General features: G+C 37.8%; 1 protein-coding gene across 1 annotated transcript in view; it reads right to left on the reverse strand.

Annotated features, from left to right (window-relative positions):
- The window catches only part of LOC101162282 (kinesin heavy chain), a 77,367-nt gene that overhangs the window by 12,251 nt on the left and 48,734 nt on the right, over nt 1-16,382 (reverse strand). The window contains exons 16-25 of the mRNA XM_023954895.1: nt 16,033-16,221; nt 15,414-15,531; nt 13,176-13,240; nt 11,534-11,643; nt 8,946-9,047; nt 8,470-8,530; nt 8,298-8,369; nt 8,065-8,169; nt 4,551-4,767; nt 2,254-2,509 (exon numbers count right to left, since the gene is read on the reverse strand). Coding sequence (XP_023810663.1) covers nt 2,254-2,509; nt 4,551-4,767; nt 8,065-8,169; nt 8,298-8,369; nt 8,470-8,530; nt 8,946-9,047; nt 11,534-11,643; nt 13,176-13,240; nt 15,414-15,531; nt 16,033-16,221 — 1,295 coding nt within the window. The remainder of the gene's footprint in view (nt 1-2,253; nt 2,510-4,550; nt 4,768-8,064; nt 8,170-8,297; nt 8,370-8,469; nt 8,531-8,945; nt 9,048-11,533; nt 11,644-13,175; nt 13,241-15,413; nt 15,532-16,032; nt 16,222-16,382) is intronic.

Consider the following 16,382-nt stretch of genomic DNA (forward strand, 5'->3'; position numbering starts at 1 on the left):
GGCAAGCCAGCTGCAGTTGGAGGCCAGAGCCTCGCGGCGCCGAGAGACAGCCAGCAAGGAAGGGTCCCGGTGCCAGAACGGGGGGGCAGGGGGTCCAGCCCCACCATTCATACCGTGGCCCCCCTAAGGACTAGCACACTGCCCCCCCCCCCCCCCCCCCCCCCCCAATGCAGGGATTTTAAAATTGGGGTGATGTGAGCTCGCCTCCTGGTCTTTGTAAGAACTCGTGCAGCAGAGTTCTGGAGAAGCTGAAGGTTCCTAATGTTGGTTTTTGGAAGACCGGCAAGCAGGGCATTACAATAATCAACTTTACTCATGATAAAAGCTTGCATTAGCATCTCCATATTCGCAAGAGAGAGCAGTGGGCGGACTCTAGCCAGATTTCTAAGATGATAAAAACCAGTTTTAACCACCTGTTTTATATGGGGGATAAAAGTCAGCTTAGAGTCAAAAATAGGCTTCTGACTGTTTCTGAATGACTTAATGAAAAGTTGCTGCAGCTTCAGAAACTGTTTCTCCCTCTTGGCTTCAGGACCAATAACTAAAATTTCAGTTTTTTCCTGGTTGAGCTGCAGAAAATTATTTGCCATCCATAATTTTACATCTAAAATACAGTTAAAAAGTGCTTCTATTGGTCTTGTGTCATCAGGAGACATAGCTATGTACAGCTGGGTATCATCAGCATAGCTATGAAAACTGATGTTGTGGCTCCTGATGACATTCCCCAGAGGAAGCATGTAAATGTTAAAAAGCAAGGGGCCAAGGATGGAACCTTGAGGCACACCACAATTAATTTCATGGACCCTAGAAAAGTGTGTGTCCATGCATACCATAAAGTTTCTCTCCATGAGATAAGAATCGAACCACTTGAGAACAGTCCCTGAAAGGCCAAGACTTAAGTCTGTTTACAAGGATCAGGTGATCAACAGTATCAAAAGCTGCACTTAGATCTAACAGAACTAGTACTGAGATCTGACCTGAATCCAAGGCACATCTAACATCATTAACGATTTTTAACAAGGCTGTCTCTGTGCTGTGGTTCGTCCTAAAGCCAGACTGGTTTATCTCAAAAATGTTGTTTTGTAAGAGAAACTCATTTAGCTGAATAAAAACAAGTTTTTCTAAAACCTTACTTAAAAATGGCAAGTTGGACCTAGGTCTGTAGTTATTAAAAATTGAAGGGTCTAAATTAGTTTTTTTGAGTAACGGTTTCACCACTGCCGTTTTAAAGGCAGCAGGAAAAATACCCCTCTGTAGAGAGGAGTTCATGATATTTAAAATCTCACTCTCAAAAGACCCGTAAAATGATTTAAAAAGTGAAGTAGGGATGGGGTCCAAAAAACAAGTTGTTGGATTAACTTGGGAGAAAACTCGACCAAGTGTTGCAGCTTCAACCAGGTCAAAACTGTCCAGTGCTTCCTCAGGTAAAACCAAGCCATCATTTCCAATAAAAAGGCTTTTCTGTCCTTTTATGATGTTCACTCTGACAGAATCAATCTTGCTCCTGAAGTGGTCTGCAAAGTCCTCACACAATGAGGCGGAGGCTGGCATTGTGTTTTTGTTCGCATTTGAGTTGATTAAAGATTCAACTGTGGTGAAGAGGACTCTGGGATTATTTTTATTTACAGAAATGATGTTCGCAAAATATGAATTTCTGGTCTGTTTTGCGGTTTGATTATATAGTTTTAGTTGGTTTTGGTATAATTGATAGTTTGTTTCAAGTTTGTGTTTTCTCCAAAGTCTTTCGGCAGATCTACAACGTCTCTTCAATTGTTTAATTTCCTCAGTTCTCCAAGGGGGTGTGGCTTTGGTTCTTATCTTTTTAGATTTTAGAGGAGCAACTGAGTCGAGACTGGATTTTAATTTACTGTTAAAATTTTCAACGAGTAGATCACAGGGGGCCGGCAAGACAAGTGGAGAGTGGGAGCGAACAGATGTAATAAACTTTTCGACCACCTCAGGAGTCAAGTAGCGTTTCTTCACCGTTCTCACAGAGGTCTCCTGCTTTCTAAAACCATTGAGAAAAATACCACAAGATCATGTTAAATAAACCAAAAACAGAATTTTCATCTGAGTGGGTCTTTAATAGGTTAACTGTGCAGTTATCGAAAGAAAAAACAAAGTGTTTCAGATTTAGATCATAAAGCCAAAGTTTTTATTTGAATAAAAGTGAATTGATGTCTTTCAAATCCAAAAAGATGAAATATAAACAAGATAAAAGCCAAGTGATAGAACAAAACTGAGGCCACTCACTTATTGTTCTGAGTGTCGTGATCATCCATGTTTTGGGAATCAAAGAGCTCTTCGGGGGTGTTCTGGTTGGAGTTTACTTCTTCTAACCTGACCTCAGCAGCAGGCCTTGGTGGAGCAGCAGAGGCCAGTGTTGGCTGGCTGTTTTTGTTGTAAAAGACGGCATTGCAGAAGGCAATGGGGTGTTCGCTGTACCCTCGGATGAAGAAGGGGTTGCTGGGTGTGCAGACCGGGTAGTGGCCTGGTCGTACCGGCTTGGCTGTAATTGATAACAGTGGATGTCAGTTACAGCTGATCCGTTCATCCAGACATCAGAGAAGAGTCTGCTCTTTAAATTATGTGGCGTTGCGATACAATTTGACCAAAAATATCACTTCTAATGAAGCTGGCATAATGTGCAAAAAATTATTACTTAGCAATTTCTCATACAATCTGTATCGAATTAAAATAATTATTCTATAAAAAAAACTCTCACTTAAATCAATAGCTTATTTTCTCTCTGCACCAGCAGTGTGCACGTTTCTAATTTCTTTTGAGCGATTATCTTCAGTTGAACCAGGGATGAAAGGAGCTGGTGATCAAATAGGATTACACTTCTTTTTCTAGGGATTTGCATCTCCTTATGAAAGAGCATGAAGCAGAAATCCTTACATGGAGAATGTTTCACCAAACTCCTAAACCCTTTAAAAAAGAAGAAATGTTTTCTTCTTTTAACCATGGCTAATCTTAGCCATGGTTAGAGAGGATTGTTCAATATAACCTAAAATGTTTTTAAAACCGGGCTCGCAAATAAAATAAAATAAAAAATAGAGGTTGATCAGTTAAAGATCCTGCAGTTCACTCATTTAGGGATCTTAGGGGATCCTATTTGAGGAAAGAAAGGCAAATGAGAACAGGTAAACCACCACATGGATGTTTTTGTAGTGGGAAACTCTCTTACAGTTCTGCTTGAAAGAAGAGATAAACTGCTATAGGATCCAATAGACAGCTATACATTTATTTATGTATTATAAAAACCTGAGTCTGACAATTGACAAGACAATTCCAACTAAACGGATTAGTAGACTTTTAGGCCATTTACATTTATATTTGCTTCATAGTATTTTTTTAACTGAAATTTCCCACAAGAATCTCTAATTCTTACCTTAAAAAAGAAGGCTCTATTATTATTAATATTATTATTATTACTTTTATTATTAAACTACTTGTGAAAAGATAAGAAGTTAGGCATATGACTTGTAAACATTGAATACATTTTATTTACTCTTTTATAGGATGCCTTAGTTATGTTTTACATTTTTTTTTTACTTTGTAATCTACATAATAGGGAACCCCCATGGGGACATATAAGTAAAAAAAAATGAGTGATAGTTTCTTGTGCGGAAGAGAAAGAAACTCACGCACACCAGTTGATCAAAGCTGGTGTAAACTCTGCGCTGAAACAATCCACATAACTGTAGAACATTTTTTAGGTGATTTTAAAAGATTACATAACGGGGACACCTAGAAGCAAAGCTGCAATGTCTTTGTGGGAGAAACCAGAGGTAAAATAAAATCCAATAAGCTCACATAATGTAATTTTCAGGTAACTGACACTAAAAAGGACTCTAGGGCGCACCAGATACTTTCTCATTCTCACCAGATACTTTCTCGTTTGCACCAGATACTTTCTTGTTCAAACCAGATACTTTCTTGTGTGCTTGAGAAACCAGTACCGATTCTTTTTTACTTCTATGTCTCTTTAGGGGAGGGGTCCACAAATCCAGGCCTTGAGGGGCCAGTGTCCTACTGGTTTTTCAGAAACCCTGCCTTTTTGTTGCTGATTACCTTGATCAGGTGTGTTTAGCCAATAAGGAGCTTCAATGGCAGGTTGGTTGGCAATCATGACGGACACCGGCCCTCGAGGCCTGGATTTGGGGACCCCTGTTTTAGGGGCTCCATAATGCAAAGGCACAAGGGACAAAATAAATGTACAACCAACCAAATATTTGTCTTTAAAAACAAACAAAAGAAAAAAAACAACAAAAAGGCTGACCTATTCAACCAAAAATAAAGGTTGGTGGAAAAACCAAAAGACAAAGTTTGATTCAGGAGTTAACATAAGGTGTAAAAACTCAACTCAGGTATTCCTAAAACGCATAACTTTAGCATAAACTCAAAAAACAAAACAACTTCTACTTTAATTTACTTAAGACTTGGAGATCCATCCCTACATACATCAGTGCAATGTTGTGTTTGGCTTATTGTGGCTGTTATTGCACGGCAGTACTGAATGTGTGAGGTGAGCTCGTGTGTTATACCGATCTGTGCAGCGTGGGGACGACGGAAGGGATTGCGGGTCCTCATCACATCCTTGATTCGCTCCACCTCTTGCTGGTAATGATGTCGATCCTTTATGGCCCCCTCTTTCGCCTCCTTCAGTGCACCTTCCAGCGCCTTAACTCGCTCAGCCGTAGAGCGAAGACGCTTCTCCAGTTTTGGAAGCTCACAGCGAAGATCTGCATTGTCCCGTACCAACTGTAGCACAAAAAAGAAGTATGTTTACTGTAATAGTGCATGCAACACCTGATGGCCGACAGTGGTACATAATAACAGCAACAAAAAACGATAATGAGTTTTAGTAAATTTACGACTAAGGATTTTTTTCCAGTAACAGTTTTTAAAACTTTGGTGAAAATTTTAAATTTTCCCTTCAGTTGGGCTGATAATCAAGGGTGTCATTTTCTTTAGCTTTACTGCAGAGCAATACCCTTCAAAACAAGAGGGATTGGACTAAAACTGTGTTGCTTTCTTAATAGTCAAAGTAAAAATGACACATTTTTAAACCAAAGAGAAAGGAAAAAAGGCTTAACAAGTGATTTGGTCCAGTTTTATTGAACGCAGAAAGATCCTGGCAAATGGTTGAGATCAAAAACAACATTCAAATAAATCAACAGGTTAATCAAAGATGCACAGTTGCACAGTGGCAGTGGCAGTGGCAGTAGCAGTGCTTGTCTCACAGCAAGAAGGCCCTGGTTCAAGTTCTGGTTGGGGGACCTAAAACAGACTCCATCTTCCTCCCACATTGGTTGCTCTAAATCAGGGGCCAATGGCAGCCCGCAGGAAGATTTTTTGTGGCCCTCAATGAAAGAGAGCCAGAGCAGGTTTCTTAGAGGAAAAACGTTGTCTTGGCGAGAAGAAAAGGCACTTTCAAGCTAAGTGGACAAATGCTTATTTGTCGTACCTCATGGGCTGGATAAAGTAACTTGCCTTTTTTGCAAGCAGGTAAATGCAATGCTCAAAGTATTCAATATAAATCTTCACTATGTTACAAATCATAAAAACTATGAAAAATTTACCCGCGAGGAGCGCAACAATAAGCTCCAACAACTACAACGAGGCTATGCTGAACAGCAGATAATGTTTACAAAAATGACTAAATCCAGTGAAGCTGTGACAGAAGTTAGCTACGTTGTGTCTCTGGAAATGGTCCGGCGTAGCAAGCACATAAGTGACAGGGAGTTTGTAAAAACAATGTATGCTGAAAGTAGCTGACATTGTTAGTCCAGAGCAAAATAAAGTCTGTCAAATGATACAATTACTAGATTAGTAGAAGTTCTGGGCAGCAACCTCTGACAGCAACTGGGAAAACATCTGGAGGGCCGGGTTAATTGTACAAATGACACTTGGTCATTAAAGTTATTAAAATCAACTTTTTCTGTTTGTTCCTTTTTTTTTTTTTTTACCAACATTGGCACCCAAAATTTGCTATAAAAACTTTGATAACCCCTGCTCTAAATTGTCCATAGGTGTAAATGCGAGTGTGCATGTGTGTGTGATTGTCCAGGATTAACACTGCCTTTGCCCACGAGTGGTCAGGTTAGGCTCCGGCAGCCCAATGACCCCGAAAGGGACGAATCAGAAAATGGATGGATTAATTTAAAGACTGTTTTTTTTCTACTGGTTTTCAAAACTTTATAATAACATAAACCATGTTTTCTGAGAGCAACGAATGCAGAGAAACTCACTTTGAACATGAAAACAAATCGGAATCACATGACATAAAGGCAAAGTACAAAAAAGAAATGTAATATATGAAGCCTATTTGTTGCTGGTTGACTGTTTGGTCAGATATCCTCAGAAAAGCAAGGATAAAAAGAAAAAGAAGAATACAAATCAAGAATGTGGTAAATACTCTGAGGACAGATGATTAAATCTGTGCTACTTGTATCCACGCTTGCTTCAGGAGCCTTATCGACTTTCACAGGGAGTATGCTGATTAACGACCGTGACTTTCTTCCATTCCACAGTATCAGCAGGTGGTGGATGGGATGGAGACTCCTACCAGCAAGTTTAAGGATTGGTTTTCTGCCTGAAAAACTGCTGCAGTGCAGCTCTCACCCGTCTGCCTGCCTCGTAATATGTGCCACTCCGCAGAACATTCAGCACAACACGTTTATTGCTCCATTTAGGCCTATAAAACAGAGGTGAAGTGTATTTGTACTTAAGTCAAATGTTTTAGAGGGTGTTGGTAGAGACCAGATCAACTCTGCTTTTAAAATGCAAAGTCCATCACGGTAAAAAAAGGTTGAAAACACTCAGAAACATTTTATCCAAATTACACAATCGGGTTGTGCAAAATGCAGTGTATCTTATTTCATCTTGTAACTTTAATGAGCCAAGAGTATGTTTTTTAATTGCTAAACATGTCTTGAGCAAAGAAAATTAAAATTCATGAAGGGTAAAATTGTTTAAATGAATTGCGGTTGCTTTTGAAACTTAGCTAGAGTGCTTGACAGAGTAACAGACACCCAACTAAGCATACAGGTAAACAACACTTCTGCAGTCTTTAAATCTTGAGCATAGCTGAAGACTTCACAGACAAAATATACCCACAATGCCTCTCTCCAAAGACTGTCATGACTAACACAAACTACTGCAACAACTTAATTTCCCTTCAGGGTTCATTAAAGCCCTTTTGATGTTGATTTAAAGGGAAGCGAGTGAAAACGTGGAGGGCTTAATCAGAATATTTCCACTCAGTTTTGTCAACTGAAGTGTGAAAACATGGGAAGAAAATACAGCTATTGATCAGATAATGACACAATCTGTTTTATTTTTAAAGTAGGTTACGAGCTTCACCATTTATAATCCCACTCTGATTATTGTTTGATCTATTCTAAAATTACTCACAATGGTCTTCTCATTACAATTATGCTGTTTTTAGCCAAAATAAAAAAAAAACTGTGTCATTTTTTTAAGACATGGTTTTTGCAGAGCGTTAGGAGTTCAGTAGAAATTTGCCTCTGAGTTATGTTATTTATTTTCGTCTGCTTCTGATTCCCAACACTTTAAATAAAGAAATTCTCTGAAATGCAATTCAAGCTTTTTTTTCTTTATAAATGTCCTCCATCATCAGAAAAATCCCACAAAACATGTTAAAAACAACAAAAAATAATTTTTATTGGAATGAATCTTTAAATAATTATTTAAAGCTTTTCAGAACAATTCAAAGATTTCTCTTACATTAGATTGATACCTGCCGTTTCATTTAATGTTTGTTTAAAAATTCTATTTATATTATTCTCACATTTTGTTACTTTTGTGTAAACATGTCTTGCTTTCCTCTCAATCAAAACTGTAATCCAGTATTACGGTAATCCAGTTCAGTTTAATTTACTATTATGTGTTTTTATGTCTTTTAAACACACACACTTTTTTACATTTTTTATTCACATTTACTGCCAAAACCTGTTGTTTAGGACCAGAATCCACCAACTTGTAGATAAAGACCACTGTGACATTTAAAGTTCCATTATAGCGTGTTTGTGGTACCTGTTTGTGAACTTTTGTAAGCTGCTCCAGGTTGTTTTCAAGAAAAGAAATCTTGTGTTTCTGGGTGAGAAATCCTCCACTTTCATTGTGCTCCATGTCTGCACTCTGCCAATGCAAACCAGACATTTGTTATTACAGAGTAGAGTAAAGAAGCACACAAAAAACCTTCTCATTACTTTTGAAGGCACTCTGCTGGAACTTCAAAAAGAGTTACTTTCCAGTTATCTTCTTACTTTTCTAACCCGAGTCGTGAGGTCTTGAACAAAAAGCTTGCGGAGGTTGTGAAGTGTGTAGAGCTCTCGAGCCTGCAAAGTGCCAGAAAGGTACAGTCAAAGCAATTACAGAGTGTTTGGTAAGTCAGCAGCACCTAGAAAAGCTGAGTCGTGACGGTAAGTAACAGCTTACGACTGTTTCCTCCAGCCCTTTCAGGTCCTGCTTTGACTGTTCGTGCCGTTCATTGAGAAACCTATGGATTGACAGGCAGACACACATATAGTCTGAACAACTATATCCTCCTTCCTCAAATATTTACCTCATTTGCATAAGTAATTCAAGTCTAAGGAAGGAACAAAGGCTTCACAGAACAGCTGCACCACCTAGACTGTTGTACCATCTGTCACCTAATGCAAAATTCAGCAAAGGTCAGCAGAAAATGAGGCCTCCGTCTCATAGACATGCTACAAGAGCAGGAACCGGACTATGGAAACTGGTCACAAAGGGGTGAAATTAGCTCAAGAGGGATATATAAACTGCAGCCATTTGATTGGAGTGAGTGGATAATAAAAAAAAGGAAGACAAATGATGGATTTAAAGAGACAGCTCGCCTCCCCAGACTCCATATGGTTAGGCGTTTGAGAGCTGGCCAGCACCGTGAAACTTACGTCAATTCCTCCAGCTGCCGGCTCTTTTCATGGTCCTGCAGTCTGAAGCGTTCAGAGTCACTGCGCAGTTGTTCCAATTCCAACTGCTGCCTCTGGTTACAGCTGGAAGAGTAACAAAGTTAGTAGATATGGGATTATTTTACACAAGTTTATGTTACAAAAAAATTACAAAACTTTAGAATTTCATTTTTAATTAAGTGATAAATTAGTACTTTGACATTTATTTACACACTTAGTTATTTTTAGACATATGTCTTATTTCAGTTTTTTGTCACTACTTAGTTGTCTTAATTGATATTAATTGTTGATTACTTTCCGATCTGAAAAAGGCACAGGTATGAGGCTACCGCAAAGTGCCGTGCCAGTAAATTGAGTGCAATTTCGATGCAGGATGAGGGTTTATTTCCACCCTAAATTTACATTTTAGTGGCAACAGCCAGGCAGGCAATTTAAAAGAAACCCTTCAGACTTCATTGGCATGAAAGGAATTACAGCTGATCCTAACAAAACACTGAAAAGCCCAATTAGGCTGCAAAAGCTGCAGAGAAGAACATCAGTATATGCACCCTTTTTATTACACTATTTACATATTTTTTTAAACTTTCTGGTCACTCAGATTTGTGTTTAACGTTTAATGTCCTCTCTTGCACCAATCTATTTGAAGGGCATCTCTGCTTTGCATTAAATATGTTCTGTCCCACTGAAATCCGTCCAACCATCCATCACATTTTCAAGCCACTTATCCACATCAAACTGTGCCAGCAAGCTAAGCAAAGTAACCCTAAATTTATATGAATAATTCTTCCCAGCTGCTCCTTCGGCGTTAGCGGACACTCCCAGGCCAGCTGGTGAATGCACTTCACTCCCTTGAGATGGGCTTCCCAGTGTCTCCTTCCAGATGGTCATGCTCAGAGCATTACATTGCTAAATCACAGCACCTGCAGGGACCACTTTTCACTTTGGTCAAAACCGGACCGGCTCCTTACACCACAACTTCTGCTGCAGCTCCTTCATCATTTTCACCATCAAGGAAAGAGAAAATACTTCCTGATCTTATAAAAGCAATAACCTACACTTCATGAAAAGTCATCAAAATCATGGTGACAATTGCAAATCTGTGTTGGGGATTCTTTTGAGTATGGTAATGATTTTCATACATTTCTGATTTTTTTTAAATTAAAGTTCATTGGTCAGTCAGTTAAAAATAGACTTTTCTGCTAACTTTGCTTTTTTAATTTAAATTTAAACTTTAATCCGAGAGCACTATTGCCGGGTAATTTTCACATGAGCAAAAACTATTTACATTAATTTCAATATGTCACGTGTCAAGGAGTCTGTGCCTTCACCAGGGAGGTCTAACGTGTCCCAGGAATGGGTGAACCATTGTTCTTTAGCAAATTTTGTTCTCAAGTTCCTAATTGTTTTTGGTAATTTTTGAGCTTGTTTTTAGGAACTTTAGAAACCTATGTTTTTCTTTTTCCTTTTGTTACAAATACCACAGTTGAAAATAAAAGAAAACCTCTCAAATTTATTATGTGTGTTCATGTTTTGATCTAAGTACCTTTTGTTGGGTATATTATATCGGGTAAAAATTAGCCGGTAAAAGTGATAAAAGTGAAGTGAAAGTATAACTTTTTATAGGCATTCTGACTTAACTTCCCTGTCACAACCTCTTGGTGCCTTCTTTTTGAATCAACATTCCGATTTAGGTTTTAGATTAGTTTGCTCCATTTTTTTTACAAAGCTGGTAAAATAACTCAGCAGTGTGTGTTGAGTTGCAGTGTTGAGACAGTTTTCAAATGCTTTCTTTTGTTTCAGCAAACAGTTCTCAATCCCGACTAACAGTCTTCCTCAGGAACGGCTGGTTGATAATGTCAACAGCTATTTTAGCTGCAAACCGTTGAACTTTTAGATGTTTCCTCTAGATTTAAAAGAAAAATACAAATAAAACTAAACCAAATATGTTTCTGAAATAAAACCCCTAACAGTATATTAACATTTTTAATTGAGATAGTTAAATTTCAACTTTTTTTTCCCCCTACAAGATGTCAGCCACACATAAAAAACACTCAGGGGGGCCAACATCATGATTATATGTTGTTCTATTAGTGCACAGAAACACTGGTAACAAGAGTGTCTGTGAACGCATGATTCATGATGAACAATATACAAGTCCTGAAGCAATATACGCTGTCATCCAGATGATGACTTTTCCAGGAAAGGCCTTTATTTCAGGACGACAATGATAAACCGCACGTCACTGCAGTAAATCAGCCGGATTTCTAAGTGGCCTGCCTCCACTCCAGACAATAAGAAACTGTTGGGTGAAAAGCAGAAAGGACACAGGAACACCACAGATGACAAGGAAGTTAAATTTTGTTGTCGAGCAAAATAGTAAAATATAAGAACTAATGAAAGAAGAATTGAACTTACAGCTTTAAATACAATTCACACAAATTTTTTTGTTTTTTTTAAATTAATTTTTGATATTTTTTATACAGTTATTTTGTTACTGCGGGTTTTAAATATATAAACTGGAGTTTGGGTTTATTAATAAACAAACTGAAGAGCTAAAAAGAAGCACTAACTCAGTCAACTCCTTGATGATCTTCTGTTTTTCACTAATTTCATCTCTCAGGCGACTGAGCTGCTTGCGTTGAGCTTCATGGTGTGATTCCATCTGCTGGTCCAGAGCCCTCTGAGGTACCAGCAACAAGAAAAAAAAGAGATGACAAATCTTGAGCGGATAACAACAGAGAGCCAAGCAAGAGGCGTGAGGTGTGAACAAAGAAGGAGCAAAGTGGTGAAATAACAAGAGGAAACAGCATTTCCCATGAAAAAAACATTTACTACCTGACTTACACTGTGATGTTGACTCTGATATTGCACATTAATTGACTGACAGAGACCAAGGCTATTAAGCTGCTGCTTTAAGATGTGTTAAATTCCAAAGTAAAGTAGACATTTGTCCTAAAACAATTCAGCCAAATCAATCATTGTCATTACCAGCAATGAGGCTTTGCTTGCAAATGTGCTGCAACTTCAAGATTGATTAAAACACACAAAGCTAATTAGTTCTTTTATGTACTATAAGCTCTAAGCAAAAAAAATAAATTAAAATAAAAAACATAGAATACATTTTGCCTCACATTGTAAAACTGAATAAAACACTGTTTGGGATGTTTTTTGAAATAAGATGATAAAACATATTTAAAAAAAAAAAGATCTATATGAAGGCTTTTGATCATTTTGATGAGACATGGTGGGACCATTGACTGTATAAGAGAACTGGCCTGAGTGAGTGTGATGAAACCCAAAGAAAATGGCCTGAATCTGAATCTGTCAAACATTTTGAATGGTCAACATTGGGACCAGCACCACCCACTTTCATTGAGGCATCTGATTTTCTACTTTATTACTTAAATAACTTGCACTGCAGAAAAAATATGAAACAAAAGTTGGGATTAGCAAGAACATGTTAAAAAAGGTATTAGAGCAAATAGAATGACTGTAATAGCTGTCTATTTCTCAACAGAAGTCTATGGCTTCTTGGAGCAAGCAAGTACTTCCTATTTGGAACGAATGAAGGGAGAGTTCACTTAGTCCAATTGTCATATACAGTAAGGGGGTGGTAGAAAAGCTACATGGAACGACTTGTCTGTGGGTATTTGCAAATGACACTCATGTAAACCACAGGTCCGCCCTCATCACTCAAAGTTGACACAGACCTATAGTCTTCATCCCAGAAGATTGTCAGAGATTGATACCCCAGGCTCCGCCTCTGTTTTTAACAGATTGCCACTGATTCTGCCTACATCACACAATACTCAAGGTTCTGCCTTTGCCACTCCAGATTTAAGCAGAACCAGCCTCTTTTGCCTCAAGCTCCATCCATTTTCATTGTTGTTTAGAGGGTTCCCACTCTGATCCAATCTCACCACACCTATTAGATTGGCATTAAAGAGACATTAATTTTCCTAAGGAATCAGATCAAAGGTACCGTACATGTATTTCATCCTATCTTTTTAAATAAAAGAAAATCTACAAAGTAAGATTTAATCCCAAAACCTTTTCCTTCAGTGCATAAAAACTCTGGTACACCCTTTGACCTTTAATTTGGATGGAGTCAAAGACAGGCAAACAAACTGCAGTTAACCAAGCGATGAGGTGGTGCTAAAAAAAAAAAAAAAGTAAGCACTCAAAAATTGCACTCTCCGTTGCCATGGTTACCTTTATATCGCAGAAATTCAGGTTAGACGTGTGATTCTCTCCACTGGTCACCTGTGACAAGCTGTCTGAAACAAATTTTTGTTGAAAAGGAGCAAAACAAAAAAAGTGAGAAATAGAACAGCCATGCTGACATCAGAGTTTCACGACTATTGACAGAAAGAGGTGACCCGACTTTCTTTTTTCCACACAATTAATAGCTTAAAGTTGACAGGGATCAGCAGGATTGAACTTAAGCTGGAAATTATCTTTATGTAATTTTCTAAATCTGTTTTTCCTGTTCACTGCTCCTTTGTCTGATGACAAGGTCTCTTGAGTTCTGGGGCCAGCACCAGGCGGCAGCATCAAAACACCCAGAGGCACTTTATAACAAACTGTGACTGCCTGGTTTGCTGGTTGAGTTGGAACAAAATTAACTTACAAGCTCTGAAATACGAGTTATTTACCTCTCAGGGACTCCACAGGGTAAATGACTTCAAATGCCTCTGGGAGGCTGGGAGTTGTGTCAAAGCACGAGGAGCTGCAGCCGATTAGACTGTGCAAATATTTTAAATGTGAACTTTTTTATTTTATTTTATTTTTAGCTGTTCTGTCAAATCCCCCACTTTTTTCTGCTCTGTTTTCAACTGAACATAAAAGTCTTTCCAAAAGATTAAAAAAAAGCTCACACCAGGGCATAACAAGTTTAGTTTTAAGAAAGAAGAACAGTTCTCTATTGTTGCATGTTTCTGCAGAGGCAGAAATTGTTTAAAGAGGATTTTATTTCACAAGAAAACCAGACTTATGTTTGACCTTGTCTGCTATTTATTATGATTTAGGATGAAGAATGACAGAAATGCCAGGATTTGTCATTTTTCTAATTTTATCCCTGCTTTTAATACATGTGATTTGAAGAAGAATATTTTTAATCTGTCAATTAAAAAAAATGCATTTAAGTATCTAGATTGATTGTGTCGTGTAATACATGATATTAAAATTATTTTTTTTAAACAGTTTTGCTGTCCTTAGATGCAAAACTATTTAAATGTGTTACTCTGGATATACTGAGCACCACAGTCTGAGCATCGAGCTGAAAATCATAAATAAATTAATAGTAGCCTGCTTCTTGATTTATAGAGGTTTAAGGTTTGGGGCAAAACAAATGTCCAAATTTAGATTTCTGAAACTAAAAGGCTTGTAAGAATATCAAAAACCTTTATAAGGCTTTACTTGCCAGTTTTAGAAGGTCTTACAAATGTAATCCACAAGCTAAATCTGACAATTTACTGGCATGTCTCAGTTGATCTTTCTAAATAATTTTTAGTATGTCATCCTCCTAAAATAAATAGACCGTAAAAGATAAGATTTAAAGACAGCACAGTGACCCAACTCTCACACACCCAGCCCACACTGAAATACAAAACACAACAACACAAATGATCAAGGAAGGAAATAACTAACTTCACCATAACTAGCACTTGTAAAGAACAGGGACTCCCATTATGCATTACCGTGTGATGTGATGCACTTTTCGTAGTTGTTTTTATACCCCAACAATATACAAGACAATATACTTTAATATATAGATACCCGCTGAGCTAAAGTCTGCAAAACAGAAAAAATGTCTGCCGCTGACCAGCCGGGTTTCGAAAAAGTAGAAACAATTCAAATGCCAGCAATCAGCTTTAACACAGCCTAAAACATATTTATTCAACTAAACAAAAAAAGCACCAAAAAAATAACAAAAATAAATTGTTTTCAATCTGCAAATAACTTATCAAAAGAAACATTTTAAAGGTGATTTATTTTCTTTTAGAACTTTTGTTAATTTCTTGCACTTGTTTTAATGTCCATATGGTGTCCAAAAACAAAAACAAATCACAAACAACAGATGTTAAATTGCAAACTTACATTCACGTGAGGTCATTATAGACGTCTGAAAAGCAAACCTAGTTTGTGCAAAATGTACATGTATATATTTGTTATTTGATTCCAGAGACTAAAATGAAGATATGATCTGGACATAAACTAGACATCTAAGGTTAAGTAGGTGGATAAAAAGAAATTACACAAATATATGAATAGAGCCTTTCTATATTTGTTTTGGAGCTTTTTTTGCATATGTGCAGCCAACCAACAGGCTGACTAAACTCTGAACTCTTTGCTTTATCGATATTACTTTTTAAATGTATCCTCAATTTTATTTTTTCCCCCCAAACCACTGACAAACAATGAGTGAATTAGTTTTGACTTCATTATTACCTTGTGCCTGAAGCTTGGCCAGCTCCTCAGTCAAAGAATCATAGCTGTCCTCCAACTGTCTCTTCTTCAGCTCTAAGTTCTGAACGTAGTCGGAAAGATGGCGGATCTTTGCATCGTGCTGAAAGCCACAACACAAATCGTGGAAGTTTACGGGCAAAGCCCTCAACCCAGAAGAACAGTCATCTGGATGTTAATGTTCTTTTTAGCTGAATGAACAATTATCGCATATTTATGAGCGAACGTTGATATTGAATTTAGCTTACGCACAAAACATTGTAGAATGTACATCTTATAGCCCAAGGCAACTTCCTTCACAGATGGAATATTATTCATGCCATGCTTAAGACTTTCAGCATTGTATGCAAAACATATTTTCCATGCATTAAAATGTAAAATCCACACAAACAAATGAAAGATGCTTTGGTTTTCTAAAAGAGAGGCTGGGTTCCCAAATTGAGCTGCACGCACTTTTAGTGACGGCTCATTGAACAACACTGGGGATTTTAGTAATAAGATGAGTAACTGAACTATATGTGATGTAGTTTAAGAGATAATTAATACTGTGCATTTATTGAATGTCTTTTTCCGTTTTGGTCATGAATATGATTAGAACTTTTACCTGTGAGTTAAGCAGGTGACATGACGAAAGCTCCCTGCTCGTCTCCTCCATTTTGCGATGACACTCCACTTGGAGGTTCTCCAGATGGCGACAGCGCTTCACCATGGACTTCACTTCTGATTTTATCTTGCTGATGAAGAGACGAGCCACTGTAAACTCTTCCTCAATCGCTCCGGTTCTGTCTATGGGCTGGACATGAAAAGGGTGCAACAGAAAAGAGCAGGTGGGGGATCGGTGGAGTCAACTTTTGATCAGCATTGCAATGAAACACTTCAGACAGTGGTGCAGGGTGAGATGCTCAGTTTTCTGGCATATTGCACATATAACCATTAGATTAACAGCAAGTTAGC

This window comes from Oryzias latipes, chromosome 5 (assembly GCF_002234675.1).
Source record: "Oryzias latipes chromosome 5, ASM223467v1".
In the NCBI taxonomy this organism is placed as follows: domain Eukaryota; kingdom Metazoa; phylum Chordata; class Actinopteri; order Beloniformes; family Adrianichthyidae; genus Oryzias; species Oryzias latipes.